We start from the raw sequence: 18,698 nt of genomic DNA on the forward strand, positions 1-18,698 counted from the left end.
TCTGGGAAGATCCCACGTGCCGCGGGGCAACTAATGCTATGCCACCATGACTGAGCCCGAGCCCCACAGCAAGAGAAGCCACTGCAGTAAGCCGGTGCCCCCACTCGCTGCAAGCCCCCGCGTAGCCACGAAGACCCAGCACAGCCAAAAATAAACGAAACAAGATTAAAAAAAAAAATCAGAAAATCTAGTTCAGCTACAGACTCACTCTGTGACGTCTGAGCTAAGTGATCCCCTGTAACCATCCCTTCTGCATCATCTTGCGAGGGCTAACGAAGGCACGCCGTGTCACGGCTTAGAGCGGCCTGGGAGATGTCGGTGTTGGCTCTGGGTGTCATTATTTTAGGAGCGAGAGCTCAGTGTCTAAATCTGTCACCCTCCCCGGTCCCCCGGGGCCGTCCACGGGCAGCAGCAGGTATGAATGCCCCCCCCCACCCCGCGACCTCACTCAGCCCAAGGCGTGTTTGTTGACTGACGACCCGACAGGGCAGGGCCTGCCCTCCAATGGCAGGGCCCCTGGAGCTGCCCGTGGTCCCCAGGACAGGCCGAGGCGCAAGGACACGAGGCCAGGCGGGGACCACAGGTTTATTGGGGGCTCCACGCACACGCTCACGGCATCACACGAGGACAGCACGGTTACACGCGAGGTGGCCTCCGCCCACAGCTGGGGCCCCGAGGCCGTGGGGTGTGGCCGCCTCCCTGGTGGCCCAGACCCAGCTGGGTGCCTTCCTCCTGGGCAGCTGAGGGAGGGGGCCGCTGGGGTGGACCCCGGGCCCGGAAAGGGGAAGCGAGCAGGCTGGTCCGGGGAGGGACCGGGGCGGGAGGGGCCAGCCGCCCTCACTCCAGGGACTGCAACATCAGCAACTGTTTGAGCACCTTCGTCTGGCTGGTCTCACGGATCTCGCCGGCCAGGAACATCTCGTCCACGACCGTGTAAACCTGAGGGAAGGGAGGGCATGGAGAGACCCTGGGGTGAGCAGTGGGGGGGGGCCCAGGGAGCTGAGGAGTTCTGATGCCCAAGAACCAGGAAACAGACCCCAGTGGAGGCACCGGGGTGGCTGTGGGCTTCTGGCCCCCCACCGGCCCCCTCCTCTGGCTCCCTCCTCCTCATCTTCCCCCTAATCCCACCTTGTAGAAGTTGAATACCAGGTCCAGTTCACAGACGTTGTGGAAATATTCATTTAAGACCTAGGAGAAGAAGACAGAGGTGGTGCGAGATGAGCAAGGAGACACATACACCTACACACAGGAGCAGAGGCATCAGAAAGAGATGACATGAAAACAAGGCAGACGGGGACTTCCCTGGTGGTCCAGTGGCTAAGACGCCATGCTCCCAATGCAGGGGGCCCGGGTTCGATCCCTGGCCAGGGAATCGGATGCCACATGCCACAACTAGGGATCCTGCGTGCTGCAGTGAAGATCAAAGATCCCAAGCACTGCAACTAAGACCCGGTGCAGGCAAAATAAAGCAGTAAATATTAAAAGGAAAGAAACAAGCGAGAAACTGAAGGGAAACAGAGGCCTGAGGAAACGTCAAGGTGGGCAGAGAAAGACAGGGTCCCCCCCCCCCAAGCTGAGGGCCCTGCCTCCTAACAGAGGGGTCCGGACGGTGCCCGCGCCCTCCGCCCCCCACCCGCGCACCTCCACAAAGTTGTGGATGGCCTCCAGGTAGGCCAGGTTGTTGTCGTTGACGTCTACGCAGATGCAGAAGTAGAGGCCGGCATAGCGTCGGTAAATGATCTTGAAGTTCCGGAACTGCGGGGCAGAGAGGCGGGCGGTCAGCGACAGGGCGTGCCCAGGACCCCGCATACTGGGCAGGATGGCACCAACATGTGCAGTCCTGCGTTCCCCACGTGGTCCCGGAGGCCCTGCTCTGTGGCCTGACTCTGTGCTGGGGACGGATGGGTGGCCTGGCTCTCTCTGCCTCGGGCTCAATCCAGTGGCGCGTCATCCTTAGTCACCCCCTGAGTGGGCAGTGAGGGGCTGCGGGTGCTCAGAGGGGACAAGAGGCTGACCCACCCTAGGAGTCCGGGAGGGCTTCCTGGAAGACGGGGCATCTGCACTGAAATCTGGAGGATGAGCAGGAGTGATCAGGCAGGAGTGCTTTAGGCAGAGGGAACAGTACTGTGCAAAAGCCCAGGGCCGAGAGGTGGGGGTGTTCCAGAGTATCCATCTGCCCCTTTCCTTGACTTGCTGTTGCCTCTGGAAGGAGTCAAACTACTCAGCCTGGAACTAATCTAACAAATTCTTCCACAAACACTGCCTGAGTACATGCTGGGTGGCAGGCTTTGTGCTGAGCGGTACAGGCTCACTGCCTCCTGTAACCAAGACAATCCTAGTCCTGCCCTTAACTGAACCATAATATAAATATTCCTACCATAACACATAAATACAACCCAGGAATAAATATTCATGAGCCAGGGACGCAGACTCTAATTTTATACCACGTGTAAGTAGATAAAGCCATAGACAGAGATCCATGATGTACTGGCTGGCAAAGCATCTGAAAATCCACTCCAGCGTGTATGTGTGTGGCGCCATCTGCTGGCAACTGCAAAAGCCAACTCAAGCCCCTGATTTCTCATTTTTCCCCCCTAGCTTATCTTTGTGAATGCCTATACTTTCCAGCTGTTGTTGTTTCGTCCTTTACTCCCTAAGTTGTGTCTGATTCTTTTGAGACCCCAGGGACTGCAGCCGTCCCGGCTTCTCTGTCCATGGGATTTCCCAGGCAAGAATACTGGAGCAAATTGCCATTTCCTTTTCCAGGGGATCTTCTCGACCCAGCGATTGAAACCACGTCTCCTGCATTGGCAGGCAGATTCTTTACCGCTGAGTCACCAGGGAAGCCCAATATTATGACAGTAGCTCCTGCACATAATCCATGGATTAGTAAGAATATATCAGGATGTTAACTCTACTTGCTGGTGTGGCCTTGGCAGGGTCTGACCCTGTACAGCTCTCTTCTTTTCTTTCCTGCTATCATCCGCCTGGCTCCTTCCTGTCACCGCTGTGTCACCAGTGCTGCCCTGCACAGGGCGACAGTCTGGAGTGGGCCTGGGTCGGGAGGGGTCTAAGATGGTCCAGACCCCTTGTGACATTCTCAGCTGGCATCAAACCTTTCTGGCTCCTCCTAACCCGCCTCCCTGCCCACTCCGGGTCCCTCAGATGCTGTCGTGTCCAGCACTCAGTGTGGGACCGGCCCTGCGCTGGCAGCATGGTGCCCCGGGAGAGTCGACATCCCTTATGCTACGGCTCCCCTCCCTTCATCATCCCGCCCCCCACATCTCCACTCGGTTGGGAATGGACACCCCACTGCTGATCTTCCCCTCCACCAGTTCTTTGCTTAAGTCAGCCCATCTGGGGGAATGACAGCGCCCCCTACTGGCGGTTCCATTTTCTTTCCCACACCACCTCCGATCTTTGGCCCTATAATTGGCTCTCCTTTCAAAATGCTTCTCCCCACCCCGTTTCCATGACCGTGAAAGTCACCAGCATCTCTCACCTGGGCCGCAGCAGTCGCCTCCTGAGCAGTCCCCCTGCTTTTGCTCCTGCCCCTTAGAGAGGGATCCCTAAAGCCTAAGCTAGCCCACCTCCCTTCTCAGTTCAAAAGCCTCCTGTGGCTCCCTTCTTGCTCAGAGTAAGGGCCCAAGTCCTCATGACAGGTCACAAGGCCCTGAACCTCCTGCTTCTGTTATATCTTCAATCTGCTCCCACCTTCCTCCCTGGCTTACCCCACCTCAGATACACTGGCTTTCTTGCTATTCCAGGAATGCCCTTGTACGCCCTGCTGCCTCAGGGCCTTTGCACTTATTGTTCCCTGGGCTTGGAACTTTCCTTTCTCAGATATCATCTCCTTCCACTTCTCCATTCCTTCAGGTCTGGGTTCAAATGTCCCCTGTTCAGTGAAGACTTCCTGATAAAACCATTTAAACCTACGTTCCACTCCCCATTCCCCACTGTATACACCCCAGCCATTCCATCCCCCACAGCTGCTTCCTTTTTCTCTCTGGCATCTATCATACCTGATACACTATATCTTCATTATAATAACAGCCTCCCACGGACTAAAACTAAAAACCTCAGCGGTCAGCTCTCCGAGGGAAGGGACTGGGTCTGTTTCATTCTCTGCCGTATCACCAGTGCCTAGAACAGTACTCGGTACATAGCGAGCCGCCAATAAATATCTGTTGAACTCTACATGAACAGAGGAGCCTGGCGGGCCACAGTCAACAGGGTGACAGAGAGTCAGACACAACTGAGCGCGCATATGCGCGTGCGCGCACAAGCGCGCACGCGCGCGCGCACACACACACACACACACACACGACAATCAGCCTGGTCTCTTAACAGGCTAATACTGTGGGAATTAAAGCTAGACGCATCTCAATAAAGAGACCAAAAGCAATGCCAAGATCCCTGACTGGCTTTGGACAATCAGTTTTGATGATCTGTGCTATGCTAAGTCACTTCAGTCGTGTCTGACTCTTTGTGACCCCATGGACTGTAGCCCGCCAGGCTCCTCAGTCCATGGGATTCTTCAGGCAAGAATGCTGGAGTGGGTTGCCATGCTCCTCCAGGGGATCTTCCTGACCCAGGGACTGAACTTGCGTCTCTTACGTCTCCTGCATTAGCAGGCGGGTTCTTTACCACTAGGGCCACCTGGGAAGCCCTCTGATGATCTGGGGGAAATTTAAATATTGATTGGATTTAGAGTAACATTAGTAAGGAAGTAGGACTCCTTTTATCAGGCCTGATGATACTGTGGTCATGGAAGGCAGTGTCTTTATTTTCTGAGATGTACCCTGAAATATTTAGGGATGAAATGTCATTATCTCTATACCTTTTTTTTTTTTTTACTGAAATACATGGCTCGTGCAATGTTAGTTCCTCAATCAGGGACTGAACCTGCACCTTTGGGAGTGACAGCACGCAATCCTACCCTCCAGACCTCCAGGGGATTCCCCCATGATCTAACTTAACTGAAAACATGACAACCAGGGATGGTTCGTTATACCATTCTCTACGCTTATGTGTGTGAGCATTTTTGTAGTAAGTTTTAAAAAGGCACCAGGGGAAAAAAGAAGGTCTTCAGCCAAAAAAAATAAAAAAGAGAGGAAAAAAGATAGAACAAAAATGCAGACTCTTAATACTGATGAAATCTGGAGGAGTTTTCAATTGACTTCTCATTGTACTAACCTGTATGTCTGAAAATGTTCACCCTGAAAAGTAAACCAACCTCCTCAAAGGAAAGCAGACAGCAGGCAAGCTGAATAAATGATTGGGGGGTGGGGAGGAAGGAGAATCTGAGGGGTTATTGCCATCTGAGGCTAGGTAGGAGGCTGGGAAGACGGGGGTCAAAAGAAAGCAGGGGAGTATGGGAGGGACTGGCGGGGGTGGGGGTAGCTGTCACCTCCACAAAGTTGGTGTGTTTGGCGTCTCGGACAGTGACCACGGCGTGCACCTCCTCGATCAGCTTCTGTTTCTCATCGTCATCGAACTGCATGTACCACTTGGCCAGGCGCGTCTTGCCTGCTCGGTTCTGGATGAGGATGAAGCGGATCTGGGGATGGCAAGAGGAGGAGGCAGGGAGAGAGGTGGGGTGGGCGAGCCAGTGCAGGGTGGCCCTGCCCAACAGCCCCACCCTGCCCCATGGGGAAGATAGGGTCCAGCTGCCTGCCTTCCAAGGGTCTCGGCCACTCCCCTGAGCCCAGCCAGGCTGACCTGGCCACATGCTCTGGTCCCAGGTCCCTCCAACACCCCGTGGAGTGATTTCTCATCCACTGGCCAACTCTGCAGTTGTCTCTAGGGCGCTGAGTCCCAAGCTCCACCAAGTCTTGCCTCCCTGACCTTGGACAAAAGATCCACCCCTCTACACCTCAGTTTCCCCACAGTGAAACAACTTTTCCTTAGAAGACTCACCTTGTCAGGGTGTTTTGAAGGTTAAATAAGTTTATAAATTTAGTCAGTGGCTGGCACTAACAGGCAAGCCAGGTGTCAGCTGCAATTATCATCAGTGATGGCTAGGAGACGTTTTTAAGATTCTGAAAAGCCAGCTCAGCTGTCACAGGGCTACTATGAACAGTGAACAAGTTGATCCCAGAAGTGTTTTGTGCAGTCCCGCTTATATACTGAGTGTTCAATAAGATTAACTATTATGACTGACGCATTTGACCAACTGGCTAAAAACACAGACTCTAGAGCCCGAATGAATCCTGGCACTGTTGGCTGTGAATCTGTAGGCAAGTTACTTCACCTCTCTGGACCTCAGTTTCACTGTCTGCACAATGAACATAATGAGAGCACCTCCCTCATGAGACCGTTGCATAAGCTCATGAACACAACAGGGATAACACAGTGACGAGCACATACTAAGCATTATACAACTATTAGTTCTTCAATATAATTCATTGTCATTTGACTTTAAGAAAATCATGGGCCAAGTGCATGCAGCTAGGAAGCCTGTCTTTGAGCCCAGTTCTGTTGGAGATGGGCGTGCTCATGTCCATTTTATAGATGAAGAAATCGAGGCTCAGAGAATGGAAGTCTCACAGCCAGAAAGCAGAGCTGGGACTCCAAAGGCTTTGCTCTGAATCCCCTTATCCTAACTTGTGGAAGCCTCCACCGGGTCATGAGAGGCTGCTCTCTTTCGTAACCCTCATTCTCGACACACTCCATCCCTCCTCCCCCAACTCATCTGAGCTGGACGGGAACAGGATGTTACACTCTCCTTCCAAGAACCCCTTCTGCTGAGCCAGGGAAAACCACTTCCTAGCAAGGCAGGGGTCCTGGCAGGCAGGGAAAGGGCATAGGGTGGGGGTTGGGGGTGGGACCCACACCAGGCAGCCACAGCCTGGGGGCCAGAGCCAGAGATAGATGGAGGCGATAGGGAGGAGAGATGGGAGCAAGGCTGCAGAACTAAGGCAGAGCTCTGTCTCTGACTTCTGAATTCCCTCATACACCTCTTCCTGTTTCTCCTCCCAACTAGAGCCTCTCCATCTCAGGGAATCCACACTGAGAAGTCCCACCCTTTCTGTATCCTCACCCCTCTGATGTCCCCTCTCAGTACCCCCGCTCCCCCAGCCTTCTCTACGTCCAGGTCCTCCCGGCCCCCTTGGAGTTGCTCTCTTTTGACTCCTGCTTTCTCATTTTCAGTGCTTCCTGTCAGGTTGCCGCATCCCTGGGGATTGGTGCCAGCTCCAATGCCCAGCCCTTGTTCCCCAAACCCCCTCCTCACCTCTCACTTCCATGCTTACTCCCTCCCATGCTTACTGCCCTCTGAGATCCCTCCTCTTGCAGAGACCTGTTCCATTGCTCCCCATTCATGTGTAGTATTCACTCCCTACTCCAAGCCTTCTTCCCTCTTACAGCACACTTTTCCTAACTCTAAAGGCCCACTCCCTACAGTACTTCCTGTCTCCAATGTCCAGTCTCTTACCCTTAAGACTCTCTCTCACCAGCAGTATCCTACCCAGTTCCAACAGCCCCTCTCCGCCCGCAACATCAGCTTCCTGCCCCTGGAGACCCCCTCTCTCCTATCCCAACGTCTCCCATTCTTCTCTAGCTCTCCTGACGTACTCCCGGAAAGCCCTCCGCTTGGGACGCCCCCTCCCCACCTCCAGTTCCTTCTCCCCGCTTCTGAGATCCTGCCTCTTGAGTTGCCTCCCTGTTTCAAAACCCTCCAACCACCTCGAATGTCTCCCTTCCGCACAGCCCTCTCCCCTGGCACCTGGTCTTCAAAATCCCCCCTAGCATTGATAACCCCAGTACACACTCGCGCCCAGAACCACCCCCAGTTCCCCCTTCGCCGGCCTTTGATCGGCCCCAATCCCGAGAGCCCGCGCCTGGCCCAGACCATCGCACCGCAGCCGCAGCAGGGGCGGCTTGTCAGTACCGCACCGAGCCTGGAATACCTGCACGTGGGCCCACCCGTCGCCCATCCCCAGCACAGGCGCGCCCTCGTTACCATGGCGACCCCCGTCCGGACCCCAGCGGCCCGGGTCCCGCGTCTTCTGGGTGGCTCCGGCTCTGGCAGCTGTTGGGGGACCCAGGGGTAGAGCGGACTTCCGGCAGAAGAACTCGCCCGCCCTCTCGCGCACAGCCCGCTGGGAATTGTAGTCCTGAAAAAGAATAGGCTCGCTCTTCCGGGAGACAAACCGGGAAAAGAGCCGGTCCCGCTTCCCAGCATGCCGCACGACTGGGCTTTTCCTATAGCAAGGTTCAGGCTCCAAATGCATTTTGGGAGCCATGGGTTATTATCTCCTCGGAGGACTACAATTCCCGACATCCTTGACAGCCAGGAGCGTTGCGTCCTGGGAAGAGTAGTTCCGTCAGCCCTCCCTCCACCTCCCAGCCTAGGCGAGAAGGACATGCTGGGAATAACTGTTTTAAATAAAAAACTGCGTTGGGAAATGTAATTATGTTTACGTGCTTATCTAGTGCTCTGTTTAAAATGTGTTGAGTGTTTTCTCTGGGAGACAGACAGTGGTTTAATAGCATCAATTTGGAAGTCAGAACTGTGCAAATCCTGCCGTCGCATTCCCTAGCTCTGACTTTGGGCGAGCAATTTCACCTCTTAACTCAATTTATTCATCTGTTAAAGAGAAGTGATCAATGGGTCACCTCAGTGGGGTGGTTTTAAAGCTTCGGCCAGTTTCCCAAGTACTTAGCACAGTGCTCGACACACGGTAAGCGCTCGATAATTATGAGTTAAAATCATGAATGTTCACTGTTTCTATCAGGTAATAGGGGTCTTCTTGCTTCCTATTCACAGGTATACCTGTCTTCTTACACGGCTTGGCTGTTGGGGACCCCTTACTAGAACACGGTGGCACACAGTAGCACTCGATAAAGGTATTGCTACTGAGGGCAGACTTGCCATAATGAAAACAAAACATATCCTGGATGTAAATTAAAAGCGTAGTATTAGCAGAAGAACTAACACATAGGTGTTGAATAACTGTAGGGGTAAAAAGAGGTAAGAGATCATTTTCAGTTCTTGCACTCCTCTATCTCCTACAGGGTTGGGACCAGGATAAAGTAAGCAATGTGCCCAGGGTGCAAAATTTTAAAAGGCACTCACTCTTAGATGTTGACCCAGTGCTTGCAAGAGCCTGAAAGTGAGCAGCTGGCTTGCCTCCCCTTGGTCCCAGCCCTGATCTCTAGCACTCAGCTAAGTGCCTGGCACAAGTCTGGTGTTTGACAAGTTTCCTGAATGAATGAATAGGAATCAAGGAAACAGACACCCTTAAGGCTAAGTAAAAGAAGTTTTACAGGAATGAGTAGTTAGTATGTAATTTGTTTGAATGACCATGAAGACGAAAGTTGGTAAAACTGATCTATGATGTAAAAACAGGAGCAGTGATTATCTCCATGGACAGGGGACTAGGAGGCGAGGGTTATGCTGGATTTGGCATAGTAATATTCTATATCTTGAAAGAGGTTTTAGTTACATAGATGTAGATACATGTCAAAAATCAACAAACAATACACAGAATTTGGGCATTTCACCTTACATAGAATATACCTAAGGGGTATCCATGGACTGTGCCCCCACCCCAAAATTTTTTTTTACCTGAACAAAATAAGTCAAAAAAAATGGAACCCTAGTTGATGATATGCATACTGTTTTGTTTTTTGTGTTTTGGTTGTGCTGCACAGCATGCAGGATCTTAGTTCTCAGACCAGGAATCGGAACGGTAGATCCCCACAGTGCAAGTGCAGATTCTTACCCACTGGACCGTCAGGAAAGTCCCCGAAATTAACCTTAAAATATGTCAGAAAAAGAAGTTAGATTAGTGGATAGAGAGGTGAAAAATAAATCAACCAAAGTTATAGACTCTAGACACTGAGTATATGGCTATACACTGTGTAAAGCTCTTTGGAAGGAAAGTTATGGCCAACCTACACAGGATATTAAAAAGCAGAGACATTACTTTGCCAACAAAAGTCCGTCTAGTCAAGGCTATGGTTTTTCCAGTAGTCATGCATGGATGTGAGAGTTGGACTATAAAGAAAGCTGAGCGCCGAAGAATTAATGCTTTTGAACTGTGATGTTGGAGAAAACTCTTGAGAGTCCCTTGGACTGCAAGGAGATCCAACCAGTCCATCCTAAAGGAGATCCGTCCTGGGTGTTCATTGGAAGGACTGATGTTGAAACTGAAACTCCAATACTTTGGCCACCTGTTGTGGAGAGCTGACTCATTTGAAAAGACCCTGATGCTGGGAAAGATTGAGGGCAGGAGGAGAAGGGGACGGCAGAGGACGAGATAGTTGGATGGCATCACTGACACAATGGACATGGGTTTGGGTGGATTCCGGGAGTTGGTGATGGACAGGGAGGCCTGGCGTGCTGCTGTTCATGGGGTCGCAAAGAGTCAGACACGACTGAGCGACTGAACTGAACTGTGTAAAGCTTTCAAACTTTATGCTTGGAAATTGCCATAATAAAAAAAAATGAAAGAAAAGAAAACAGACACTGTCCCCACCCCAACAGCATTCATGGTCTAGCAGAGGAAATAGACATATGTAATAGACTTATGCATATAGACTTAAATGACAATATGCAATAGACTTAAATGACATATGCAAATAAACAACAAATTGCTGAGCAAACAATGATACATATTTCTTATCTTCCGTGGATTGGGAATTTGGAAGCTCCTTACCTAGGTGATTCCAGGCGGTGTCTCTCCCAAGGTTGCAGTCAGATGTCAACTGGAAATGCAGTCATTTGAAGACTCAACTGGCAATGAAGGACCTCCCTCCCAGGGACTCCCTAACAGCGTTGGCTGATTGACACTGGCTGTTGTCAGGAGGCCTCCGTTCCTCACCAAGTGGCCCTCTCCACTAGGACACGTGAGTGTCCTCACGTGACAGTCGTTTTCCCCCAGAGTGAATGAGTCAAGAAGGGGCAGGTCAATAGCTGCCCTATTTTTTATGACCTGGCTTCGAAGTCACACCCTGTCATTCCCACAATATCTTATCAGTACGCGGAACTGCCCTATCCAATGTAAAAGGGGACCTGAATACAAGTGAGAATCAGTGGGGTCCGTCTTGGAGGCCCGGCTACCACAGTTGCTTCAAGTAGAAGCACCTGGTCCAGATGAGGTGTTAGGGACAAAGTCAGGTAGAGTGTGTGAGCAGGGAACAGACTTTGCCTCTGCTGTCAAGAATCTCATGGCTCGGGTTGTTTGTAGTGTGAGTCTGTCTATATCTATATGTGTGTATATGTATGCACACGCTCAGTCATGTCTGACTCTGTGACCCAGTGGACTGTATGGCCTGCCAGGCACCTCTGCCCATGGAATTTTCCAGTCAAGAATACTGGAGTAGGTTGCCATTTCCTTCTCCAGGAGATCTTCCTGACCCAGGGTTTGAACCCATGTCTCTTGTGTCTCCTGCACTGGCAGGTGGATTCTTTACTAGCTGAGCCACCGGGGAAGCAAATACATACTGGAGCCTTCATTCTGTGGAATGCTACACAGCACCAAGAATGAGCAGTCTCCATTTATTTAAAATAATATGGGTGAATCCAACAAACTATGTTGATCAAAAGAGGTCACTTAATTCCGTTTATGTAAAATATTAAAACAGGCAAAATTAAAAAAGGCATAGAAATCAATGACTGGAGAAGGACACGGAGGGAGGTCTTCTCAGAGACTGGTCATATTCTGTTTTTTTTTTTACCTGGGTGCTGGCTACAGGGGCGTGTTCTTTTGGAATACCTATTGAACTGTACACTTGTGATTCGTGTTCTTCTTAGTATGAGTGTTATCGGTTCAGTTCAGTTCAGTTGCTCAGTAGTGTACAACTCTGCAACCCCATGAACTGCAGCACGCCAGGACTCCCTGTCCATCACCAACTCCAGGAGTTTATCCAAACTCATGTCCATTGAGTTGGTGATGCCATCCAACCATCTCATCCTTTGTCATCCCCTTTTCCTCCTGCCCTCAATCTTTCCCAACATCAGGGTCTTTTCAAATGAGTCAACTCTTTGCATCAGGTGGCCAAAGTATTGGAGTTTCAGCTTCAACATTAGTCCTTCCAATGAACACCCAGGACTGATCTCCTTTAGGATGGACTGGTTGGATCTCCTTGCAGTCCAAGGGACTCTCAAGAGTCTTCTCCAACACCACAGTTCAAAAGCACCAATTCTTCAGCCCTCAGTTTTCTTTAATAGTCCAACTCTCACATCCATACATGACCACTGGAAAAACCATAGTCTTGACTAGATGGACTTTTGTTGACAAAGTAATGTCTATGCTTTTCAATATGCTGTCTAAGTTGGTCATAACTTTCCTTCCAAGGAGTAAGCGTCTTTTAATTTCATGGCTGCAATCACCATCTGCAGTGATTTTGGAGTCCAAAAAAATAAAGTCTGACACTGTTTCCCCTGTTTTCCCCTCTATTTGCCATGAAGTGATGGAACTGGATACCATGATCTTAGTTTTCTGAATGTTGAGCTTTAAGCCAAGTTTTTCACTCTCCTCTTTCATCAAGAGGCTCTTTAGTTCTTCTTCACTTTCTGCCATAAGGGTGGTGTCATCTGCATATCTGAGGTTACTGATATTCTCCCGGCAATCTTGATTCCAGCTTGTGCTTCATCCAGCCCAGCATTTCTCATGATGTACTCCGAATATAAGTTAAATAAGCAAGGTGACAATATACAGCCTTGACGTACTCCTTTTCCTATTTGGAACCAGTCTGTTGTTCCATGAGTGTTATATTTCCATTTTAAAATACAGGATCTATCAGGACTTTCCTGGTAGAGCTATCAGGACTTTCCCTGCAGGGTGCGCTGGTCTGGAACATGCCACGCCTCAGGACTTAAATAAATAAATTAATTAATTAAAAGAGAGAGACTTTTAAAAAAGAACAAAATAGGATCAATCTTTTCTTTCTGTTCTTTGGCCACGCTGTGTGGCATGTGGTATCTTAGTTCTCTGACCAGAGATCGAACCAGCGTCCCCTGTAGTGGAAGCCTGGAGTCTTAACCACTGGACTGACAGGAAAGTCCAGGATCTGTCTCTTTTTAAATTTATTTTTTAAGTTTTAGAAATTTATTTTATTTTATTTTATTTGGTCCAGCGGAACGGCTTGTGGGATCTTAGTTCTCTTATCAGGGATTGAGAGCGCCAGGGAGTTCCCTCCATTGCAAAGCTGATAGAAATTGGGAGGTTCGTCATCGATCTTTCCATCAGACGTTTTTCTTCTACCCACCAAGGTGGGATTTTGCAGTGAATCCATGCATCCCCGCTTCCTGTTCCTTATTCGTTATTGGCTGCTCTTCCGGCCAATGGCAGAAGAGTTCATCCCTCTCGGACATCCCCAGAAGTATCAGCTAGCTGTAGCTTCCCCAGTTCGGTTTGTAGGCGGCGCTGTGAGCTCACTGACTCTTTGGTCAATCTGAGACCTGGTCCCCACCCTTTGATTCTTTCAGATCTTTGATTCTTTCAGAGGAATGGAGAGAGAATATGCCCTAGCATTTACACCCTCTGCGTAGAACTCTTTTGCAGACTTTTCTATCTGTGCATCTCCTGAATGCGGATCTAGATTCTCGGGTCCTTCTTCTGACCTACTCCAGTCCCACGATTAATGGGAAATTCAGTCCCAGCTATTTGGGCCTCTAGGGCCATGCTGGGGAAATTTTGACAACTTGAAAGTCGGCACCTCTCTCTGTCAGCTAATTGTTTTCTCGCTTATCTATTTATCCTGTAGTGGAGGTTAGCTGGGTGCGCGGGAGGCGGCTGCCCCCAGGAAAACCTGTTTCCGGTGGTTGGCTTGCTCAGCTAACACCAGCTCTCTTGTGCACTGGAAAGAAATGCAGAGCTGGGAAGGCCCTCCTTGATGGTTCCCTTCGTTCATCCAGGGAAACACTGCCTGAGCCCTTGCCTTGTGCCTGGACAGGTGCTAGGAACAGTAGCATCAATTGAGACAGCCTCAATTGAGTCCTGTCCTCATGGGGCTCACAGTCTGGTGGGAAAGACCTATCAGTATATGGGAAACCCAGGGTGGTCAGGGCTTGGTTGGAGGACCCAAAGGTGCTGTGGAAGCCTAGTTCAGTTGCTCAGTCGTGTCTGACTCTTTGCGACCCCATGGACTACAGCATGCTGGTTTGCCCTGTCCATTGCCAACTCCCGGAGATGGCTCAAACTCATGTCCATCGCGTAGGTAATGCCACACAGCCATCTGATCCTCTGTCATCCCCTTCTCCTCCTGCCTTCAATCTTTCCCAGCATCAGGGTCTTTTCTAATAAGTCAGTTCTTCACATCAGGTGGCCAAAGAATTGGAGCTTCAGCGTCAGTCCTTCCAATGAATATTCAAGACTAATTTCCTCTAGGATTGACTGGTTTGATCTCCTTGCAGTTCAAGGGACTCTCAAGAGACTTCTCCAACACCACAGTTCAAAAGCATCAATTCTTCAGCACTCGGCTTTCTTTATGGTCCAACTTGCACATCCATACATGACTACTGGAAAAACCATAGCTTTGACTAGACGGACCTTTGTTGGCAAAGTAATATCTCTGCTTTTTTTTTTTCTTCAGTAAACAATTTAGTCTTTTATTTGCCCAAGGCCAGTTGTTGCAGGCACTGGGGCCCCAAGACTTCCAGGAGGGATGGGGGAGGGGCGAGCCATTCTGCCTCCCAGGTGCTGCCTGCCCCATCCTGCTTCCTGCAGGAGATGGGAGAGTAGATTAAGTGTACCCTTGCACCATCAAGTATCTCCTCAACTTTGTGTATGTGTCAGTCACTCAGTTGTGTCTGGCTCTGTGACCCCATGGACTGTAGCCCACCAGGCTCCTCTGTCCAAAGGATTCTCCAGCCAAGAGTACTGGAGTGGGTTGCCATTTCCTTCTCCAATGTCTCTGCTTTTTAATATGCTATCCAGGTTTGTCATAGCTTTTCTTCCAAGGAGCAAGCGTGTTTTAATTTCATGGCTGCGGTCACCATCTGCAGTGATTTCAGAGCCCAAGAAAATAAAGTCTCTCTCTTCCAGTGTTTCCCCATCTATTTGCCATGAAGTGATGTGACCTGATGCCATGATCTTAGTTTTTTGAATGTTGAGTTTCAAGCCAGTTTTTTCCACTCTCCTCTTCCACTTTCATCAAGAAGAGTCTTCAGTTCCTCTTCGCTTTCTGCCATAAGGGTGGTATCATCTGAATATCTGAGGTTATTGTTATTTCTCCTGCCAATCCTGATTCAAACTTGTGCTTCATCCAACCGGCATTTCGCATGATGTATTCTGCATATAAGTTAAATAAGCAGGGTGACAATATACAGCCTTGACTACTCCTTTCCCAATTTGGAAGCAGTCTGTGGGAGGGCCTCTTGGAAGAGGGGACATCTGAACTAGTATCTGAAAGAGAATTAGAGTTAGTTATAAAACAGGGATTGTGTCTTGGCTACCATGCCTTCAGTGCTGGCCATCATTCCCTTTGTTCACCATTGTATTCATTCATTTATTCATTAGCAAGTATTTAGTGTGGGTCATTTTTCAGACTGAGGATCTAGCCAGAGTTCCTGGCTTCGAAGGGTTCCCATATAATATGGTGATGACAATACAGAACTTCAACCCCTGATGGAGTGCTATGAGAAAGAACCAAGTGTGTGACTATCTGACCCCTGTTGTCTGAGTTTAAATCTCACACTTGCCACTCACTAGCTGTGTAACCTCTCTGTGCCTAAGTTTAGTAGAATAATAACAACCCCAACCTAATTGTAAGGTGTGAGGATATGTTTGAAGTGCTTTAGAATGTTGCCAACATAAAGTGCCCGTTTTTATAAAGTATGAGGGGTCAGGTCAAATCTGGGAGGCCACCCAGAGGAAGTGACCTGAAGCGAGACTTGAATAAGGCAGAGTTGATGGGCTCCAAAAGAAGGGGAGAGGAGCATCTGGATCCAGAGTGAGCCCAGGCTTCTCTCTTACCCAGGTGCTGCCAGTTCAAACATTTCCCAATATTCAAAGGACCTAGAACACTGCATTGGAGTTATAAACACATATTAATTTGAGGTAGGGGAATCCAGTGTCCCTTCTCCCCAGGTTTTTCTGGTGTTCTCAAGTGATAGATCTCAAAATCTCTTACAAATCAGGGCTTGCAGTAACATGTAAAGAAAATCAGGCACTGGATTTGTTTTGCCCACAATGCTAAAAAACAAACTTTCAATAATCAGAAAATCTTTTTTTAGTGGGATGCTTTAAAATTTGAGCGCATCTAGCACAACACTGTAAATCAACTATACTTCAATTTTTAAAAAGCAGTAAGACCTCCAAAAAAAAAAACCCACCAAAAAACAAAGTTTGAACGCATGTAATTTTATTTATCAACGTTTATAGAGCAAGGCATGATTTTCAGCGCTTTACAAATAGAATTCAATTCTCCCAACAAATCTTACTAGCAGATAAGATTATCATTCTACTTTTAAGTTGAAGAGACTGAGTAAAGAAACGAAAAATGCAATAAGAAAACATAACTTTTCTTCATGCATTCCTTAAATATTGACTGGGTTCCCAGAACACTCATCTTCCACGATCCGTACTTCCGGAGGGCTCCCAGAGGAACCCCTCTTCAGTTCAGAGGAAGGAACTCAGGGGTTACAGCGGTGCCCCTTCCCATCATTACTATTTCCCCTCTGGGCGCCCAAACTGACATTTGATTTGCAGTCATTGGCACAATGCTGACTTGGAGGCCAGGGCTGTATGCGGGACCAGGCCCTCTCCCGTCTCCCGAGATTTGGCGATCACGGAACCCAAAGCAATTTGTAATAATGCGCGCGTTGCCTGCAGATTTTCTTCGCTGCCAGGGAAAAGAGCACGCGCTTCGCAGCCCCGCCCCTTCTTCCGGAACGACGAATTTCGAGGTTCCTATTGGGCTGAGGCGGGCCACGCCTCCCCGTGTCCCCCAATCAACTCCCCACTGGGTGCGCTCCCTCCTCCTCAGCCCCGCCCCACCGCCCCACCGCCCCACGTTACGTCGCCCCTTCTCTCCTCCTCCGTTATCCCGGGGGCTGCGCTCGCGCGGCAAACCCACCTCCCCTTGCCTCTCATTGGTTGGTCAGGTCCCGCGCGAGCGGGATCGCGCCCTTCGCCCCCGCCCCCAAAGCCCGGCCTTGCCTCTCCCCTCCCGCTTTCTCCAAGAGCCGGCGCGAGAGGGTTTTGGCTCCTTCTCCTGCGCGCAGGGGTGCGCGCGCCTCCTGAGGACCACTCCCTCCGCCTCGCGCGAGTAGCCGCAGCGGCTAGCAGCCCCTCCCGCGCACGCGCGCTTGCCCACCCCAGGCCTCTGCCCGGTCGCGGGTCTTCTCGGGCTCTGTCTGGCGCTGCAGCCACCGCAGTAGCGGCAATTTTTTTTGTGTGTGTGGTGGCGGGGTTGGGGGAGAGCGCACGCGCACTGCGCCCTCCGCGCCCGTTCCCTGGACGCGGCCGCTGCGGTGGCTGTGAGTCCCTTGGGCGCGCACGCGCTCTTGCTTCTCCCCGCCACGCGCCGGTTAGACCCTCGCGGCGCGCGTTACAGGGGCCGTTATCCCCCTGCAACGGTCCCCGCGCCACGCACGCGCAGTAGCGAGGGGGAGCGCGCGCGGGAGCGGCGGCCGCAGGAAGGAGGCGCCGCCGCCGCCGCCGCCGCCATTGCGAGGGAGGGAGGGAGCGAGCGAGCGAGGCTGGTCCGCCCTCCCCCTGGTTCCCGCCCCTCCCCCCTTCCCCTCCCCGCCCCCCCGCCCCGAGGGAGAGCAGCGGAGCGGCGGGAGGAGGAGGTGGAGGAGGTGGAGGAGGCGGAGGAGGGAGCCCGCGAGGGAGGGTCCGCCCGGCCCCCCGCCGCCGGAGCTGCCGCCGCCGCCGCCACCGCCTCAGCCGCCGCCGGACTAGGAGCAGCAGAACATGGCGCCCGGGCCGCCGTCGCCCCTGCCGGGATCCCGAAGGCCAGGGCCGCGCTGAGGGCGCCCGGCTGGTGAGTGCGCGAGCTCGCGGGCCCGGGCAGCGAGGCCGGGCGCCGCCCCGCTGCGGGGTCCAGGGGGAGGCGGGGACGGCGGGGCCCGGAGCCCGCGAACAATGGAGGAGCCGGAGGGGGAGGGGAGGGAGCGGCCCCCCAGCCCCCCGGGCCCCGCCGGCCCCACCGCCTCGCGCTGCGGCCCGGCCCGCCGGGGCCCGCCTGCCCTTCGGACTTGCCCCTGCCCGCCGCAGCCCTGCTGTCGCCGCGTCTGCCGCCACCCTCCAATCCATTGAGATCTCCGTGTGTGCCTCGGCTCCCCCCACCCCCCGACTTAAGCCTCTGCTCCCAATTCTGCGCCTCCACCTTCTTTCTTCCGCCCCTCAGTAATGCCCTTCGCCCCCCACCCCCACCCCTAGACTCTGCAGTGCTCTTGGGACCCTTTCGCATCCCTGAATTCTGGACCCCCACGTTCAGATTCGTGACCCTTCTGCCTTCTCTCCGCTCTCACCAGCCTGGGTCCGTCCCTTTCTTTGACCATGTCCTGTTTCCCTCCGCTGCTGCACCCCCAGGAGCTGTCCGTCTAGGACCCCCGGTTCCACCTCCTCGGTGATTCATCCGAGACCCTCTTCGTCTTGACACTACTGCTCCTAGGTCTTCTCCTTTTAATTCCACGTCCTTCTTGGGCCCTACTGTCCACTGACAGAACCTGCCGCCTCCCTCCGGCCCCACTCCCCACGGGATACCCCTGGACTCTGACCCCTGCCGATCTCGATGCA

At 51.8% G+C, this 18,698-nt stretch overlaps 2 protein-coding genes and 1 non-coding gene across 6 annotated transcripts in view; 2 read left to right on the top strand and 1 right to left on the bottom strand.

Annotated features, from left to right (window-relative positions):
* Positions 1-570: 570 nt before the first annotated feature.
* AP2S1 (adaptor related protein complex 2 subunit sigma 1) lies at positions 571-8,077 on the bottom strand. Its single transcript, XM_065920662.1, has 5 exons — positions 7,964-8,077; positions 5,411-5,560; positions 1,642-1,755; positions 1,129-1,188; positions 571-939 (listed from the first exon to the last, which is right to left on the bottom strand). The coding sequence occupies exons 1-5, from the start codon at positions 7,964-7,966 to the stop codon at positions 838-840; spliced, it is 429 nt and encodes a 142-aa protein (XP_065776734.1). The 5' UTR covers positions 7,967-8,077; the 3' UTR covers positions 571-837.
* Positions 1,300-1,372, top strand: TRNAW-CCA (transfer RNA tryptophan (anticodon CCA)). Its single transcript has one exon. It is a non-coding gene; the product is annotated as a tRNA-Trp (tRNA).
* A 9,652-nt stretch (positions 8,078-17,729) lies between the features above and the next one.
* Positions 17,730-18,698, top strand: part of ARHGAP35 (Rho GTPase activating protein 35) — a 113,989-nt gene continuing 113,020 nt past the window's right edge. For all 4 annotated transcript variants that reach the window (XM_065926370.1, XM_065926373.1, XM_065926374.1 and 1 more), the window contains exon 1: positions 17,730-17,940. The gene's annotated coding sequence lies outside the window, so the exon portion shown is untranslated. The remainder of the gene's footprint in view (positions 17,941-18,698) is intronic.

The sequence above is a fragment of the Muntiacus reevesi genome, chromosome 2, assembly GCF_963930625.1.
Source record: "Muntiacus reevesi chromosome 2, mMunRee1.1, whole genome shotgun sequence".
NCBI classification, from domain to species: Eukaryota; Metazoa; Chordata; class Mammalia; order Artiodactyla; family Cervidae; genus Muntiacus; species Muntiacus reevesi.